The sequence below is a fragment of the Mus caroli genome, chromosome 14 (assembly GCF_900094665.2).
Source record: "Mus caroli chromosome 14, CAROLI_EIJ_v1.1, whole genome shotgun sequence".
Taxonomy (NCBI): Eukaryota; Metazoa; Chordata; class Mammalia; order Rodentia; family Muridae; genus Mus; species Mus caroli.
The window spans coordinates 20,637,925-20,657,472 of record NC_034583.1 but is presented as its reverse complement, the minus strand read 5'-3'; the positions used below and the strand labels follow the sequence as shown (position 1 = coordinate 20,657,472).

The 19,548-nt window shown below is 42.5% G+C and overlaps 1 protein-coding gene across 17 annotated transcripts in view; it reads right to left on the bottom strand.

Moving 5' to 3' along the window:
- The window catches only part of Erc2 (ELKS/RAB6-interacting/CAST family member 2), an 846,765-nt gene that overhangs the window by 146,461 nt on the left and 680,756 nt on the right, over positions 1 to 19,548 (bottom strand). For 15 of the 17 annotated variants that reach the window (XR_003834802.1, XR_003834790.1, XR_003834792.1 and 12 more), the window contains one exon: positions 13,907 to 13,972. The exons of 1 other annotated variant lie outside the window; for it this stretch is intronic. Coding sequence is in view for 3 of the 16 variants with exons in the window: in XM_021181424.1 (XP_021037083.1) it covers positions 13,946 to 13,972 (27 nt within the window). In the remaining 13 variants the exon portion in view is untranslated. Of the gene's footprint in view, positions 1 to 10,218; positions 10,230 to 10,347; positions 10,352 to 13,906; positions 13,973 to 19,548 lie in introns of those variants that run through there. One more of the 17 variants, XM_029468940.1, reaches the window with a different exon arrangement.

Sequence of the window (19,548 nt, the reverse complement as noted above, 5' to 3'; positions counted from 1 at the left end):
TATTTTCAATTGGGGGTGACTTTGCCCACAAGGAAACATTCAGCAGTCTTTGGAATCAGTTTTCATTGTTGCATGAGGGTGGGGGAGGGAGGAAGGAATGCTACTAGGATCCAGTATCCAGAGGCTCATGGATGCTCTTAAGGATCCCCCAATATACCTTATGCAAGACCAAGAAGTATCTGATCCTGATTGTTAATAGCACAAAGATCATAGACCTGGAATACTGCATTCCATTATAGAAACCAGCTCCACTGTTCGCTCTCTGCAGCTTCCTGGGGACAACTTTCATGAACTCCCTAGGGTCCAGTTATCTTGAAATTAGAACTGCTAAGAAGGTCTGCCTCATGAGTTTGTTAGAGGTAATAAGTTGGTACATAACAAATGTAAGCTATGTGGCAGGGTAATGGCTCAGGGAGTTGCCCTTATTGCTTCTGAAGCTGGACGTTAAGCATCAGACTACAGGGCTTCAAAAGCTGTTGTGTGGTATAATTTGGTCATTTTAGCTAGGGCAAAGAATCTCAGAATTAAGAATGGCTGACCTAGGCACTTACTGTGTTTGTACATACAGAGCAGGGTTCAGCCTAGAGGAAACTCTTGTTTTAACTGAAAGCAAACATAACAAATAATTTCCACGACCCTCTCTAAAGTCCTTCAAAGACTCCAGCAGTCACCGTTGGAACATTCTCAAAGGTTCTCATTTATCAGTGCAGTTAGCATGTTGCCTTCACAGCCCTAGCGATTGTACATGGTTTAAAGGATCTCATTCACAAAACAACCTCATTAAAGCAATACTAGATCCCCTACCTGTTTTGTTTTGGTAGTTTTTAATTAAGCAAAATTAGTTCTAAAATATCTGGGCTGGAGATCAAAAAGTCTTCTTCCTGTGCTACTGTTTGCCCCACTACACTGTTAACTATCATCTTACTTTATACCCCCGCCCCAGCCCTTCCACAATTAGAGTTTTAATAAGGTGACATAGGCTTTTGTTGGTTAGATGGAGTGGGTAGCACAATGCTTAATATACATTATACTATACTATGTGTATTACATGAGATATATGGTACACAATTACTTATATGTATACATCTATCTCATTATTTGATTTTCCAGCTGACTCATCGTGAGTCAGCTGATGCACAAACTTTTAGAAATTAACCTATGTGGGGACAGACTTTGCATGAGGCTTAAGAGCTATGTCTTCAGAATACTTGGTCTATGATGGCTCCTAGCAGTCACACAGGAATGAAGATGTGGCAGAAGGTAGGGTGGTAAATGGCATAACTGAGTTCTAGACAGGCTTCTCTACCTCCTTAGAAGCCCTATGCAACCTCTCTTCTTCAACTCAGGGTAAGACAAGACTTACATGCTGTGACAGAAGATAAGCAAGTGCAGCCTTGTGTGGACAAAGAGAGCCTTTGGCATAGGCTACCTTCCACCCAGGACAAGTGGGTCTCATCGCTGTGACTCTGGATCCATGGCTATGCAACTCATGGGACACCAGTGAGGTCTGCTGGTTCCTACTATCCCACACTCTTAACACTACTGCCATTTCCTGTCTTCTTCTTACTTCCTCTGTACTTACTTCCCCTTTCCTCATCCAGTCCTGGTGTTCAGGCCACACCGGTGATGCATCTCTCTGTCAACTGTGGAACTCTTCAAGCTGATATCTAAAAACCTACTTGATGCTAGTTTATATATTAGGAAGTCACCTGACACTAAACAGGGTGTTTTTTAATTCTCATGATCAGATCCTTACTTTGACGTAATTAAGAGTATTGATTGTACACGTCAAATTAGTGCATGCTGCTAATTCCAGCACCTGAGAAGCGGGGGCTAAAGGATAAGAAGTTCAAGTTTAGCTTTGGGGCTATATAGGTACAAGGGTATCTTGGACTACATGAGACCTTGTCACAAAGAAAAAAAGAGAAAGAAAGAAAAAAAAAGAAATAACAAATAAACAAAAGAAAGAAGAAAAACAAGAAAATTAGTTGTTTGGGTAACATAGTCAAAAGAAGGGACTTTGTCTAGTTTCTGTTGAATTGCACATAGTAGGTACTCAAAAAATATTGGTGGAGCTCATTATTAAACATGCAGGCATTAGTTAAGCCTCATCTATTGTGGTATGTGACTCTTTCCCCTCCCAGTGTCCTCTTTCATTTCTTTTCAAATAATCTGAATAATTTGTAGGCAGGGGAACAGGGGCTTAGCCTTTAATCTCATCAACAAAGGACCTTCCAAAGAGGAGACATTCTTTTGGCTGTGGTCGTGGGCATTTCAGATATAATTACATTTTTCACCCTAAAATTTCCCAATGAGATTAAGACTTAAGCACGACATCTCCATAACCCTCTCTCAGAAGTCTGCACTCCGAGCCCTACCCACTTTCACACAACTTCTGAAGGATGCAGTTGCTAGCAGCCATGCAACACGGAGCACAAAGGCCTGTCATTTGATGATGCCCTGCTTGCACAACTCCTTGAAGCCTCTCGAGAATGCGTCACCACCAGCAAGTGTGCACATGCTTTTTTTTTTTTTTTTTTTCTGTCGAAGGAAATACAATCCAGCCTTTCTCAACAAGCTGTTTCCAATATTTCCTTTATCTATTCAGGGTCAGGGGAGATAACAAGAGCAGTGTCTGGGGAAAAGGCAGCTTTAGAATTCTTTTATGTAATCTTGCTGGGTTTAGGGTATGCGTTAGAATCTCTCCTAACTTTAAAACATGGTGATCTTTCTCAAGTACCTGGAAGTTCTAATCCTCTTCACTAACTTAATTATAACAGGCCACTGATGGTGCTAGTCTACTGTGAATGCCCAGGCACTGAGTCTGGAACCTGTGAGTATATAATTTTTATTGCCTAGACTGCTTCCTCATCCTTGTGAGAATTAGCTATGACCCATTTTTTTTAACATGGAGATATATAGGAAGATGGGTTCCATTTGTCACTTTGGCAAGACATGTCACTGTGGAGCAGGGATAACAGGTAGATAAGTGCTCAGTTTCAACACAGCATAGGAGATAGGCAGTAAGATCCTAAGATCCTTTTACTGGTGCTTCCAGACATCCTGGCACTGCCCTTCTATGCACTAGAGTGTCAGAGAAGGGGATGCTTGAAGCTAAAAAACAACACACAGTTATTTCATTGGAGCCTCATAAGAACTTCAGGTGGAAGGAGAGGGAAAGACCAGTTTCTCATTTCTAGATCAAAATGCTGAAATTCAAGGTACTAACTAATGTAACATGAATGGCAAGCTCTAGAATACATAGATCCCATTTTCAATCCCCCAGAACTTCTATTCATGGAAAAGGATGAACAGGAAGAGGCAAAGGTGTTGGAAGAAGTCATGAGAATAGGGAAATGAAGTGGTTAGTGGGAAAGGGTCTAGCGAAGGAGAGGAAGGAGATGGGAACCTTGGTTTACTTCATGGTCTCAGCACAAAAGGCCTGTCTTCAGTTGCCCATGGGAAAGGGGGTTGGTGGCAAGCCAAAAGCAGAGATCTGGAAAGGTCATGTGAGGGATACAACTCAAGCCAATGCAGCAAGTAAGATACCCACTGAGTAGCTTTGGAGAGAGACATGCCTGGTTGTGTCCCCAGCATCCCCAGTCCTTAGATTCTAGACTCGGGTGATGAGCAAAGAGTTCCCCCTCTCTGTTCCCATGTGGTAGCTGCCAGGTGAGAAGGCGAAAGCCCTCGGAATGGTTACAGATAGCAGCACGATGGGTTCAAGCCAGTTATGCTTAGCAAACAATAAGGGGTGGGGCTTTTTAAACAATGGGGGAGGAAAATCAAAATAATGTTCTGTGACTCATGAAATTTGTATGAACTTCTCGTGTCACTATCTACCAATTCACTTTATATTAGAAGTTCACCATCTTCTTTCCCTATCCATCTGGCTGCTGGCTGCATAGATACTGCAATGATAGAACTGAGTAGAAGCATCTGAGCCCTCAGTTCACCGTGTCATGCTTTGCTGCTCTTCCCAACCCCACTGTAAAGGTAGCAAGGCTGCCTTGATAGCCTTTTAAGCGAAGCATCTGTCACCTATAGATAAAACACCACTTTCCCACAATTCTATGCCCTCAAATTCAATACAAGACCTAGGAAGACAAGGTCAGTTGAGTTATAAGCAATGTCCTTCCTGTATTTCAGAGTTCTGCTTTGAGGGACTGGCCATCCTTACTGGGCTTATAAAATCTCCCCAGCCTTAAGACTTGTGTTAGCAGGGGCAAATGATGCTCCTGGACTCTGGTGCTTCCTCCTTTGCCCTTTTTTGACTTTCCATTCCAAGGAGGGAAAGACAATTCTCTACTATGCCCGTTGTACTGATGCCCGGGAGCCTGAAGAGCCTTGGAGATTGGCAATGGGAATGGTACAGCCACGCCCCTACCTTCTCAGAAGAAAGCAGGCTGCTCTCTAGTTTCCCAGCATGTTGCCCATCCTCAGACATACAAGGCTGAGAAGGATTTCTTATGACATGTTTTCATCATGTTCCCAAGTTTGGGCCTGGTGCCAAGGAACGAGAACACAGAGAATAAATAAAACCGTAAAACCAACCAAAACCAACAGCCGCCAGAGCCAGGACTAGAAGAATCAGTTTACAGACCAGTTCTATGAGGCAAAGGAGACCTGCTTTATAATGGCAGCTGTCAGAAATCAGAGTGTAGACAAGGGAGGAGCTAGGCGATCATAGGATCTATTAATTATACTACAAGCCGATTCAAGGTCTCCATAGTGTGTCTCACACCCAGGAGGGGCAAGGACCCTTCAGAGCATTGTCAGGAATAGATCAGCGGGGCAGTGGTAGTCCTCTCTGCTCCTTAGGCCTTGGTTCCCCACTCTGCCTGATAGTTAAACAGATGTCAGTGTTATAAAGAGATCCTAGTTCATCCATGTGGAAAGAGAGGCAAGTGGTAAAGTTCTGTGACAACCATCACAGGACTAGGATTATTGCCTTCAAAGGCCTAAGAGTGGAAACACAACTTGAACTAAGTCTGTGCTGCACCAGTGGTACAGCGCTTCCCAGACATGCTGCTCCTGGGACCCTGGAGAGTTGGCCTTCAGGCCCCATCATGGTATGTTACAAGGCCTTAGCCCCACTTCAAAATGAGAAGGTTAGAATTTGGACTTTCTCTACATAACAATTTTAAAATTTGTTTCTGAATCCTTATTTGAACTTTCTGATTTTTCTCCTATATACAAAAAAGGCAAGGAACAGTAAACACGAAGTGTGGCTAGAGAGAGTACAGGGTGTCCCGTGCAGGTGGCAACTGCAACTGTTACTCTGGAACTATGTCCTGGGGCTTCCTCTCATCAAAGGTCATTGAGATGTCTTTAGTCACAAATGACATTTCCTTTTTATTCTGGGTTAAATGGGTTTACCAGGTTTATTGAGAGACATGCCCTTCTCTTTCAAAGAGCATAACAATTTTTCTTCTAGATGTTTCTAAGAGAGCAGTCCCTACCACTCTGTCAGAGGTCCTAAGAGTCTTCTTGGGGACAGGCAGAATCTGAAGTTGCCTATACTGAGTCTACCACCAACAAATACATTCACAGGGAGGGCCTGACTTATGAGCGTGCTCAGTGTGTGTCAACCAAGCCAGAGCAGCCCTGGGCTTGCAGGAACCTTCATGAAAGGTTGAAAGGATTGGAAGAATGCCTCATTCAAACTCTTTTCAGTGATTTAAAAAAAAAAAAAAAAAAAAAACTTGTAATGGCTTTAAGACCAGCTGTAAAGCAAATGCATCCTAGTGGTCACCGAAGAGGATCTGCCTCGAGATGGGACCCTGAAACCCAGATCTCTGATCTTGTAAGGATGAACCACTTGGCTTAAGGACTGGCTCAGTCGAAGCTTTCAGCTGCTGCACTCCATTGTTCTTCCTATTAACACGATTTGCTGGGAAACAAAGCGAAAGGAATACAGATCCCTCTTGCAGCATCGTGCCAGGGCAGAATGAAGTCACAGGAACAGGGAGGAGGGTACCTCTTGTGGGAACTACTGGCAAGGAGGCAAGGAAGCAGAGGGAAAAATCACCTTTCTGGTTGGTGGAGCCAGTGAAGCGTGGAGCCCTTCATTCTTACTGTGGGTGTTGTCTGGCTTCCCCACTTGTTGGAGAGCTTGTGGAAATGCTTGAAAAGGGTTGAGGCTGAATGTAAAAGAAAACTATGCTCCAGCCTGTGACAGTGCCCATCAGTCAGAGGGCTGCAAGGTGACCTCTGAGAATATCTAGCAGCAATGGGTAAGGCAAGGGACAAGAGCTGCCATCTTCCTAATCGGCAAGCCTCCCAGGAGGAATCCAGAATACTGTCACTGAAAATGCCACACTGGCCTCACAATCTATTGCTGATGCTGTGGATGAACTCAGATCAATATACAGGGCCCAATGAAGTTCTGCCCCCATCTAGGGCCTCTGTTCTGTAAATTGCTCATCGCTGGGAACTGGGGATCCTCTGAAAAACAATACATACAATGTATGAGGTCCTAATTACAAGGCAAAAGTAATGAAGCAGGATAGTTACAAATGACCAAACCTATTGCTCTGGTATCCACCAATACAATAAGGGCACAGGGGCCCTGACATCTCTCAGCACTGGCTCTGGGACCTCTTCCTGCTCTAACCTATGGCACACTTATCGGCTGGACTTTCCAATGTGTGCATGTTTCCCCTCCTCCTTTTGGAATTCAGGATTTCATAGTCCACCATTTTAGCTTAATTTCGCCAGATGTGAGCATCTGGATTCCTCCAAGATTTGTGCCCCCTCTCCACATTCTTCCCCCTTTTTGGGCCATTTGTATGATTTTTCTAACCTCACTCTAACACCTCCCAAATTAGTGTCATCCGTGGCTCCCCTCATCTGCTCTTTACACCCCTTTACAGATCATTAATAAAGAGGTTAAGTAAGACCAGACCACCCCACAATGAAGCAAATGACAAGGGAGGGTGTGGGTGGGCAGCGAGCTCCTCATGCGCCATCCCTGGCAGGAGAAGGATATGCACAATGCCACAATACTCGGCCAGCTGTTTCCCAAGACTAGCCCGTGGTCATTCACCACTACTCTTTGTTTATGAGTTCTTAGCCAGCTTCCAGGTTCTGAGAGTGTGATAACATCTAAGCCAATATGCATAACCATGCCAGGTACCAGATAATACTGATTAGTTCAGAAAATCCGCAGCAGGACTGTCCTGTATTCTCTATCATGCTGGAGGTTTTCTACCTCATCTCTAAGCCCAGTACATTGGACCACAGGGACAGCTGGCCTGAGATATCATGGCCCTTTGCCCCCGTCCAACTCTCTGAGTCATAACTGCTCATTAAATATTTACTGGCTTTTCATGTTACTCGTTAGATTTCTCTCTTACTTGAAAGAAACCCCTGGTAAAAACCATGGACAACCCCAAAAGTCTGCAAAATTCAAGTATCAATGACAGAACAAAATAAGAAAAACGAAAGGTATTTGAAACCGGTGTGTTTTGTGGGATAAACATACCTGCTAGGAAACATGGATGTAGCTTAGGTTTATCTGTGTTCGCAAGAATTGGTTTTCAGTTTTGATTCTCCTTTTTTTCTGCCTTTTGTGTTACTTTCCCAAGTCACTAGCCCCAAAGTGTCAATTACTTTCCTTAGCTGACAGATAGAGTTATACTTACCTGTGGCAGGAGCAAAATGCAGTCTACCTAGGACTGAGCCCCAGGCACGGTGAGACACCATACCTAGCTCAGTTTATCTGATCCCTAGCACAGCCCTGCCAGCTGTGTACAACATCCACCAAAAGAGGAAATAGAGAGCCAGACCATTAAGACACCTGCACAGGTAACCCAGCTTAGCTCAGCAGTGCTGGGTCAAAGCCTAGACCTGCCTACATTCAGAAGTCATAATGATAACCAGAGGTGAGTGGCTCTTCCCTTGACCTCTGAATGTGTACAGAGGATCACAGATGCTCTTTTGAAGGAATGTGTCCACATCCACATGGACTTCTCTGTTAACCACAGCAGAGGGTTTGTAGACTCTGCAGGGTTTGTGACACAAATATAAAGGTTGTGAATAATCCTAAATCCTTCCAGGACAACAACTGCAGTTTTTTCTCTACCTGTCTCCATTATTGAAATGAAGACACGTTTCCCTGCAACGAAACATGGAATTCAAAGACCGAGAAGAGGATATTCAAGTTCTACCTCTGAATAGTAGCTTTACTAACTACTCATATAGATGATAAAAATATATATACAGATGGCTTCCAGAGGAATAATTTAAAAAGAGATAGTAGCAACAGGGAGAGAATGAAGCTTAAATTTCTCTGTTCAGAAATTGATTTTGCAACTGGAAGTAGAGACATAATCATGATTATTCTATAATATCTTAAAATTGCTTCTGGTATTTCCCACTCTGGCCCTTGCAAAGAGAGCTGAAATCTTCTGCAGAACAATATTGATAACTCTTAAGTTATCATACCCACATGGGAAGCCAAGCACCAGAGACAGTCCCCATGAGTCATGCTTAAGGACAGACAGCTGGAAGCCTGGTGGCTTTGTTCTCAGATCAGCAGGGACCTGCTGGCCTCCTACAACTTCTGGGGCTTTGTTTTTTCTGCAGAATACCCTCTCCAACCACATCTGCTCATCCCATTATTTATTATTATTACTACCATTGATGTTTTGTATGGTGCTGAAAAACATAGGCCTTGTGTATAGCAGTATTCACATTATCACTGAGCTTTAAACCTAGTCTCTCTCTCTCTCTCTCTCTCTCTCTATATATATATATATATATATATATATATATATATATATATTGAATAGAGGTATCACTAAGTTGCCCAGGATGGCTTTGAACTCGTGATCCTCCTGCTTCAGCATCCCAAGTAGCTGAGGTTGCCAGCCTGCACCACAAGGAGGCATCATTTCTTTGCAATCATTGGTAATCAAGTTCTCTTCTTTTCTTCAGAGTTGGAGAAGACATAGTCTCAAAATTGGACTTTAGCCATGCTTTAAACTCAGCTTGCATATCACTGCAACAAGAGGCCAAAGCTTCCCATGCTGCTACACAGGCAAACGGGAAAGAGTACAGGCCAGAAGCTTCTATGTGCCTTGGCTAGGGTGACTGGACATCTGGAGAAAAGAGAGCCCTGGATCCCAGTTCAGCCCTCCGCCCTCCAAAGGCCTCTGTAGCTTTGACACCCACAGAGGCCTTCTCAGTTTCATCCTTTCTCTGACCTCCTCTTCCAGTCCTCCTGGCTTCATTTCCTAGTCTTGTCTCCAACTTGTACACTTGTGTTCCTCTGCACTGCTGCTGCCCGGGGTCAGTATCATCAATTCTCTCAGATGATGGAACGGCCTCTCCTGCATTCCTGCCGTAAAAATGTTGCCTTTACATAGCAGCCAAGGCTGTTCTCCATCTACAACAAACATTGAATTATGTCATGGCCCTGCTTAAGATCTTCCAGTGTCTACTCATTTTTCTTAGGCTAGAGTCTGAGCTTTTTCTTTGGCCTTAAAGGCCTTATGTGGTCTTGCCCTTTCCCATTTCCTGTCTCTCTGTTTTGTCCTCTACTAAAGAGCTATGGTTTTCATAAAGGTTTTCCTGCTACCAGCTCTCTTAAACTTGTCTGTAACTATTTCCTAAGCACATACATACACATGGTATATACCTTGACTCTCCCTTTTTAAGATGTGGCTTAAAACCTGCTTTCTTATAGGAAACTCAGAGAATATCTTTATCCAATGACTTCCACCTATGATCTGTTCCTCCTGTATTTTTCTGGTATCTACCCAAGCAATGATGCAAATTCCGCAAGATGATTATTAATGTGTTTAATCATTTCAGTTCTATTTCCCTATTTACATGGTAAGATTCACAGGGATCATCACATTTAATTTATTCATCATTATTATCCTTGCAGGTAACCAAGAACTTAACTATCTGATGAGTGAGTGAATGTGAACTTATGAATGAATGAATGAATGAATGAGTGTCTTAGTATCCAATAGTACAGGGTCCAGCTACACCAGCCCAGTATCCATAGGAGATCTAACCCAAACAGAAACACTAGCAAGTATTCCATAGAAGAGGCAGGAGAGAAAAACCCTAGACAAAGAGGACGGACAAGACTCTTCTTGCAAGGTTTGTTCCTATTCACTCCATTTTTCCAACTCCAGGTCAAGCACAGGTCTGCTGCATGCAAAGAGAAGCAAGAAATGTACAAACTCCACCCCTCCAGTGGAGCATCCCTTCTGCTGTTCTTTCATCATCCTTGGGGATTGATGTGCTGCGAACTCCACTGACCTTTGCACAACTGCTTCCGTGTAAAACCCTCTGCCTATGTTTGAACGTTTTATCTGTGGATCATGTCACACAGCTCCAATTCTTCATTTGTATCAAAATATATTTACTAGCATCATGATCCCACACCGGAAACTGCATCCATAGTTGTATCAATCAGGTCATAAATTTACGTATGCTTTCAACAGAGAAAGGTATCCCTTTCTAATGAGTTGAGAAGTAAATGCCTGCTCAATTATAAGATAACAGGAGCTCAAACAACTCAAAGCAAATGTGGCAAAAGATCTCAGGGAACCTTAACTTGGTCCCCTACTGTCCCATCTCCTTGAGTGTTCACAGACGAAGAGTTCTACATAAGATCCTTTAAAAAGCACCCTTATCAATAGAGATGATGAGTTATCTGTTCATCCCTAAGACTGACACCAGGGGGGTTTCCCTAAGGAAAGCAATATAGAATGGAACAGCTGCCCTTTCTGATTTTGTGAAATAGGGACATAATAGACTTCAGGTTCTTGCACACATTTGCACACTTAAAAGTACATGTGTTGAGGGGGATAGTCAAGGACAGTTATTGCAAACACACACCACAGGAATGCCCATGAGGACAACTTGCTGGGAAGGCATTCCCCCAAGGTAGATCCTAGGCATAAGGAAACAAGGATGCTCTACCAACTGGTGTGAGGCGGGCAGAGCAAGGAAGCACAGAGCTGCAACCAGTCAGAGGGGGGCAGAAATCCATGCTGAGTCATGCTGCCCTGACTATGGAGTTTGTGGGACTCACTGCAAAATGAAACCGTAGAATCCCCTCAGTGGGGAATCTTAAGCATTTCACCACATCAGACCTTTAAACTAAGAGTGGATCCAGTCCTTCAAAGTACAAGGTCACAGCCTGATAAAACCAAGTCTGACCATGAGGATTAAAGGTGGAACAAGGTTAATTCTAGAGACCATTGAATCTCCTTAGAAAAGCAAACTTCCCCAGTCCACTTTGCGCTCATAAAATACCACTCTTGGATGATCATGGGAACACAAATAAATCAGGCCCGGGCCTCCCATTCAGAAGCGGCGATAGAGGGAGGAGCTGGTGGGCTGTTATGCTAATTCCAATTTGTTATAAATTTTAGAACAATTTGGCCTAAATTATGATTCATTTCAGCACCAGGACTCCAGTTTCAAGCAAAGCTCTCCAATGCTGTTATAAGCGTATAACTGATGCCTACACAGAGAGCATGATGTAATGTTTCTTTTATAAGGGTTATAAATCAATACATTCAAAACAGTTAGTTCTTAAATGCACCATTATTATTCATCTTTAGTTATAAATTTAGTGTCTCTTTAGACCCAAGAGATGGCAATACAACTAGAAACATTTGATGGCTGTTCAAAAATGGAAGATTCCCCCAGCATCTCATTATTTTAACTCTTAAAGACACAACTTTAAAGCCTGAGGATGTCTGAGTACACTAGTTTGAAGGAATCTTAAAGAAAGTGAACAGTTTCCCCCAGAAGTCTATAAAATGTATTATAACATATTGACATAGAATAATATATAATATATCCACTAATTTTCTAAAGACAGTTGTTTTCTGGGATGCACAGTGTTTGGGGAACTTAAAAGAGCAATAAGGGACAAGGACTTAACACTATTCTCTACACTTGCTTTGAGCGAAACAAGATGTTCTATGGATCTTAGAGCTGGTTTGTGTCTGAGAGGGACACAAGAAACAGCAGGTCCTGAATCCTGCGTAAATCATTTCAGAAGAGATACAAGTAGAGCCTAGCACCCTAACATTTGCTTCTTGTAAAAAGAGCACTTCACAGGAGAGCCCCAAGCATCAGGCCCCCAAAGATCATCCTCCAGCCCGTTGAGCCGTTCTTTGTCTACACATCCTTGGCATGCGTGATGGTAAATGGCTCATGCTTGCTTCTCAATGTTAGAAACCCGTCTCATTTAATATCGCTATAGGTAAGTACACCGGTTATTGGCTTTCCTATGTCATATCTTTCCAATGTCATGTTTCTCTTTATGTCTTTCCCGGACAGGCTTTTAAGGTTTTCACTCTTGCTGTTGGTGACATCTTGGTGTCACCACCTCCTCATACTGACAAGCTTTTCTCTTGATCCCCTCAGCATCTAGAATGTTCATGCCAGTGCTGCCTTCCCATTCACTCAGGAAAAAGAAGAGGTGAGAGTTCTGAACTACAGGCTTTACTGGCATGGCATGGCTCTATGGGTGACATCTTTACTATGTTTGCAGATGTCCTACCCCCAAACTAATTCTTGTTATTTCCTGCCACCAGAACCACCAAAGCCAAGTGCCACATCTATGAGACTTATATCAAGTCTCATATACAAAGAGGTAAAACATGGTAGTGAAACTGGCACCCAAGGGTGGATCATACCAGTTTGGGGTTAAATTTTCATGAACTGCACTGTCATGCTATAGGAAGGTAGGCTTTGAGAAAATACACACATTTCATTATTTAGAGGTGTCTCAATGTTGATTTCCCCAACACTGTGATATTTCGTGCTTATCCCAGAACAAAGACCTGCATGTGAAATATTTTCTGGCCAGAAAAAATTACCCTAGCACAAAGTCTACCACATTCCTTCTTCTGAACAAAATGACATATGCAATGTCATCAAGTTCAATGGCATACCCATGTCACCAACTCCAGGGAGTTCTGACTTGGTGGTAAACATTCATGGTGTGTTGGAGAACAACAATTCCCAGCAGCCAGAGTTCAGTGTTCCATTTCTAACTGTGTGGTATTTATACACACACCCGACTCAATTACAGAACAGAAACCAAAGCAAAGAAAAATAAAAGGAGTCTTCTTCACAGCTAAGATCAGCTTTTCAAAAAAGCCAAAGCCCCTATAAAATGTGATGCACATCATTAATAATGCAAATCCTCTTAGAAGCACAAGTTTTAATAAAAGCCACAGATTAAATACCACTAAGACTCCAACAGCAACACATCCATTCTAGCTCCCTGGGAGAGTTACAGTTACCCATTCACCATGATTATGCCTTGATCCTCATGTCTTCTTCAGAACTGCCACAGAAGGGACAATACAATCCATTCAACGGGCTTCTTAGAGATGACAATTTCAGCTCCATGAAGATAGATACTTTTATTGTCCTTATTCCTTGCCAAACATCTGACACGACTGGAAGGACCCGAGAGTCACACCATACTGGTATATCTGGTAAAGCAAGCAGTAGGCTGCAAACCGCCACTGGAGAATTGTGTCAACTTTTTGAGTCTCCAATCATGCCTTAGAAGCATGTCTAAGGATCCTAAGGGCACAGTTTACATTTGAAATGATATAGAAACATTTGGATCGTGCTAAACCCAGCCCCAACAAGGCAGAGCAACAATGTGGTGGTATGGAGGGGTGGAGAGGCAAGGTGGGATGGACTGGGTTCTTGGGAATGGTCAGAGCACGCGGCCATTCTGCGCTCATGGGACACAATAGCAAGCACAGGACACAATCACAAACATCAGCGAGCACAATTGAGCACGCACACAATACAACACTAGAATGCAATCTTTTTTTTTTGTTTTTTTTTGTTTTTGTTTTTGTTTTTTTTTTAAAGAGAAATGATAGAAAAGATGGTTTCTCACCCCTCAAAACAAAACTGGAACTTTGGTTTACAGGCCCGGCTATGCCCATATGCCCTCCTCGTCATCCTGCGGCCGGCCCGAGGTGGGGAGGAGCACAGAGAGGAGGAGCGCCAGAATGAAAGAAGAGAAGGTTAGTCACACCGACATGCACCGAAAAGCACACGAATCTGCACTTTCTGTTTCATCTTAGAGAGCAAGGAGAAAAAAAAAACACGTAGTAACTTAAGTTCCACATCACTGGCTTGTCAAATGCATAACCAAGTTTGTATCTATGGCAACCCCACACAAAAACATTCCACCCTCTCGAGCTGTGACTCTGTCAAGATTGGATTAGGAGATTAAAATTAGTCTACATTAGCAGATGATTATTTTTTTGGAAAGCATGCAATCTGGATTGCATATGCCTAAGGAGTGGATTAAGCCTTTAAAGTAAGCAGAGAAGTAATTATAGTAATCACATACCCTTAATTTCTCTTAAGCTTAAAGTATCAATAAAAGTTGAAGGAGAATTAAAAACCCAAACGATTTGCTTAGGTGGAATACACTCTTTAGCACACCGTGGTTATTTTACAATGTTTCTAGCACTCTACAGTCTTAATTGTCAGGCTCTAATCAGTGCTTGGCATATAGAAAGGTATAAACATGTTTAACAATTGATTTTATAATCAAAAAAAATTTTTTAAAATAGTATAAACGTTCATTTCTGAGGAATGCCTGCAGAAAGGATGTTGCTTAATCTAACATTGTGTTCAGCTATGGACAGTCAGAAAATGGACATTTGGCTTGTATTTTGGTTGAAAATATTTTCAAAATAGCTCTGGCCAATTTCTTCTTGTAGAGAAGTAGCCAATAAGGCAGGGAAACCAAGTTCTTGAAGATAATAGTAGATGCTCTGTGACAAAATCCTCACTGTGAACAAGTCTCCTTGTCATGGGGTATATCAGAACAAGCAGGTCAGGTAGAGTGGTCTGCATGCTGTCCACACACATTATCTGAGAGCAGGGTGCTTGTAACAACATCCCAAAGACAACAGTTTGTCAGGATCAGGGTTTTGTTGTTGTTGCTGTTCTTTTTTTGTTGTTGTTGTTTTTATTTTGTTTTATTTTGAAAACCGGAAAAAGAAAGGTGACTTGGAACATTCCTTCACACTTGGGGCTGCACTATTGCAGGTGTCGGCTAGAGAAGAGGGTACAGTCATATGGAAATGCCACTACCTTAGAACTCCAAGACCAGGAATTTCACACAACTCAATGTGAAGTTTCATATACATAAGTAAGCCAAGATAATTTTTTATCTACTTGAGGATTTAGATGCATAGTCTTTGAACTGATTCCCAATACAGCTTTTTTTCTCCCTTTGTTTCTCTTATGCATTTAAAATATTATGTTGAGGGAAAAAAACCCAGGGACTTCAGACTGCCAAGAAAAAAGTCAATGTTTCACAAAACTTGAGAATCCCCCATGGGACCTGAGTCAATCAAGAGCATTTGAGCTGGGTAAGTCGGTATGAATCTTCACTTGTGAGTTTTGATAGGAATATCCTGGCAGAAAGCAAGTGTAGGCATCAGTCTGAGGAACTGTATGCATTTACTAGCCAGTGTTCTGTCAATAGACTTCTTTATCCCTCCAGTACTGAGGAGAGTGTATTGTCACACTCACTGAATTTCCTCTCCATTGCTATAGAAAAGCAAACTTTGTGTTCCTTTTCATGTTAATAAAGAGGAAAACTTTTTAGCAGGACACCCCAGGGTGGTATTAAGCAAACTTTGAGGACCTAGCAACCTGTACAGTTCAGTGCAGTGTGTGTGTGTGTGTGTGTGTGTGTGTGTGTGTAAGTAAACATATTCACTGGATATGTTTACATATTCTCTGACTTTCATCATAAGGTTCTTGATCCCCAAAGTCACTTCTGTAGGAAAACTCCCAGGCATGGAAAGATACTACAATTTGCCAGTTACAAAACAAAATTGGCGGTTTTCTGTAAAATGTAGCCCACAGCCCTTGTTGACCGCTTCCTAAATGGCTGTCAAATAACTTCACTTGCAGAGCAATGAATTTCATTTTGCATTTAAAACCCAACAGCACATTTACATGGAGTTTGCTCCAAGTCCATTGGTATAGGATTTCAATTTCAAAAGAAAAAAAGAAAAAGAAAGCCAATGCCACCAAAATCTGCCCCTGCTTTCCTAACAGTGAAGTGTGGTCCAATGCAAATCACTTTTAGCAAATTAAATACATTAAAGAGTGGTAATTAATTATGATTGAAACAGACAGGAGCTGTAGCTTGAAAATATACACTGCCAATGTCACTACTGTTCCTCGTCCACCATAGGAATAAGAAGGAGCTCCCAGATGTCGAGAGTTATTAAAAACCAGATGTTGAGATCCACATCTTGTACGCTAGTGAATAAAGTAAAGAAATATGACAGCCCAATATAAACTCAGTGAACATTTAACATGGTAGAAATGTGGACAAATTCCTCTCATGAACTGAGAATATTATGTATTTTAAAATAGTTCATTTTCAAGGTTTTAGAAGAAAATAGAATGGTAAATGGTGACCATTTCTTGTCTTTCTTGTCTTCAAACATAAACATGAACTGATCCTCATCACCAAGAGCTTTGGGTCAGAGTGAGTGCCCACTTGAGGAATACAAAACAAAGATGTGGGCGCTAATCCGAGAGGCAGCTCCATGTCTTCCAAACATTTGCAGCTGTCTGACTGCTCCTTGCTTGCCTCTCTTTATGCAAATATTAAGCCTTTTAGAAACCTTACCCTGTAGAAATGTAAATCCGAAGATCAGAAAAAACAAAAACAAAAAACCAGGAACAAACACCAACAAAACCTATATGGATGCTCGATCCCTAACTTGCTACCACATTATTTAAGGATGCTTAGAGTTTTAAAATGCATCTACTGAGCCTGTTTCTTCTTCTGGTGATTCTGTTTCTAGATCTACTTTGCAGTGTGGCTTTTCTAGATGCTGACTGGTGTTTGATCCCTGATGGGTCCTCTGTGAGCAATTGCTCTGCCGGAAGTTGTTGAGATATCTGAATGGGAAGCGACTGCTCTGGTCCATCAGGCATCTGTTTGCTTTTGTCTACAGCATCTGAAACTGGGAACATGCTCTGTGGATTGAAGCCCGGAGAAGAGAGATCACAAAACAGCCAGCTTTGAGGTTAGGAGAGGCTTAAATGTTAAACAACCCCAGGATGCAGATACAGCTTCAAGGACAATGTGACGGACAAGAGGCCTAGATGGAAACCCTACAGCCCAGATGCCTAGCTCTAATGGGATTCTCTAAATACTGAGATAAAACAAATTCCTACCTAGATGGGCTGCTCATTGTGGGTCTAGACAAGATCTAGAAGCAGAGGAACTAAGCCATTGTTGACAAGCCGAAGGTTTGCTGTTGTGTATGAGTGTATGTGTGTGTGTTGGGGGTGGGAGTGCATTAACTACCTCATCAAGAACAGGAACCTGATAGCCTGGCATGATAAACAACCCAGGTTAAGCCTTTAATTGGTTTCTATCTTTAAATGTTAGGTACAGCAGGTAGGCAAAACTGAGCCTATTACTGGGTATGTTATTTAAAAAAAAATCTGTAGTCCTTCTTGGGTCATTAGATTGATTTTTTTTCCCTTAAAACTAGACGATTGAGTTCCTAATGAAGAATTTATTGTCATACCTATCTTAACTAGAAAGGAGAGAAGAGTCAAGAGAGAGCCACTTTCGATGAGTAGCTCATGGTGTTTGTGGGAACTTAACGACTAACTGAAAGGAAGTTAGCTTCATCTCCCATTCAGATCTTACTGTGTGGGATTAGGTCACTGTGAACTATTTCAAGACATTCCCTAACCTTACTTTTGATCATAGGTTCTCTGAAACTTCAAGTCACAAAAGCAGGGCTATGGTGTGGGGCTCATAATAAGTACTGAGCCTAAGTTCCTAAAAACCGTATCCTCTTGATATTTCTACCTGCAGGGAGTATGAAGGCAGACAGGCTTGCAAAAAGCCTGTTCAAATCCACATCTTCCCTCTAAAGACTGCTTAATCTTATCTGTCCTGTCCAAGGATGCCCATGGATCAGATCTTCACCCAGGTGATGGAGTCCGGTATGGCTATGGCCTCATATGTCATCTGCAGGACCCATGAGTAGACATGTTCCCCAAAGACTAAGAAAGCCTCAGCCAGGCTCACACACATGTTCTTGCTTTATAGGTATAAACACTTGCTCATCTCTGAGCTGTATCAAAGCTATCAGTGCCTCCTCTAGGCCTGAGAGAGTGTCAACAGCCTTCTTTTTTTTTTTCTCTACCAAGTTTCAAGCTGGGCCCCAGACACAGGTGTCAGGTAGCTTTTTGTGCAGGTATAGGAAGTTGAGCAGAGAGGAAGATGAGGCAAACCACCAAAGAACACCTGGCAGGGTGAAGTCAAGGTAAAATTCCAGACCGCTCAAGTGCAAAAGTGTCCTGTTCTGACTCTGCGAGGGCTGAACCCTCGAGAGCCCATTTGGATCTCCCTTGGTGGTATGGCTTCACTCTGCGTACATGCTCAGCTCAGAAGAACTCTGGAATGGGCACTGTCCTCTTCCCCAGAGGGTGATGATCCCAGCTGGTGGATGATGCTACAACCTAGGTATGGTCCTCTGAATCTTGGAAGAAAAAGGTCCTCACAGGCAATGAAACTTGTTCATATGACCATAACAGCAGAATCTCAGTGAATATTTAAATGTCCCTGTCAGGAAGGACAGTGTCTCAGTCCTCCTGGCAGGTTCTCAGCCGCAGGAGCCAAACAGACATTTTATAAACAAGTAAGAATGAAAGGCTCGTTTTTGCCTTTGAAATCAAGCCTGCTGAGAGAGAATGCTACCTGACTTCAATGTGCCCTGGTGAGGATCACTGTCCATGTCTCCACAGAATGTTCTGGCCTTTCTGTCCTTCTCTGCTTCACTCTTCTCACCCTACCTAGCCAAGGAGGGCACTTCCTTGGCTGATTGAGAGATGCCTGGTATGGTCCATGCTTGGGAAGTCACACTGGGGCACCAAGTAGATTGGATCTCAGTAAGTCTGGGGCAAGGCAACAACAGAGACACTCTTGCCAAGCTACCAAGAACATTATAGCTGCTCCGATGGCAGCCCTTCCCCCTCATTTTGAACTTGGCATCTTTGGGCACTCACTCAAAATTTTTAGTATTCATAAAAGAACTTTGTCATATTTCTTTCACGAGAAAGAAATTCGGAGAAGCCAGTCCCTGGTGAATGGATCCAGTTCTCTGGGCTGAAGAGGAAACTGCTGGAAAGCTCTCCATTGGCCGATAATATTGTTTGGGAGTGCAAAGTCAACATCTGCTAAGAGTCGAGCCACTCACTGCCAGATAGCCATAAAAAGGGACAGGAGTGAAGACAGGCTTTATTTTTGTCCCTTCATCTATCAGTCATTAACACTTGGCTTTGTTAAACACAGTAAAAATTATGTTTTGAACGTCACTCTAGTTGGATTATTTCCTAGCTTGTGGGCCACCAAATCTTGATTTTTTTTTCTTTCCTTAGTTGCTTACAGAGAAAAAAGTGGGACCCATGTGGTTCCCATACTTCATGGGGTACTGGAAGAACTACATTGCAGAATGAAAATCCAACTAC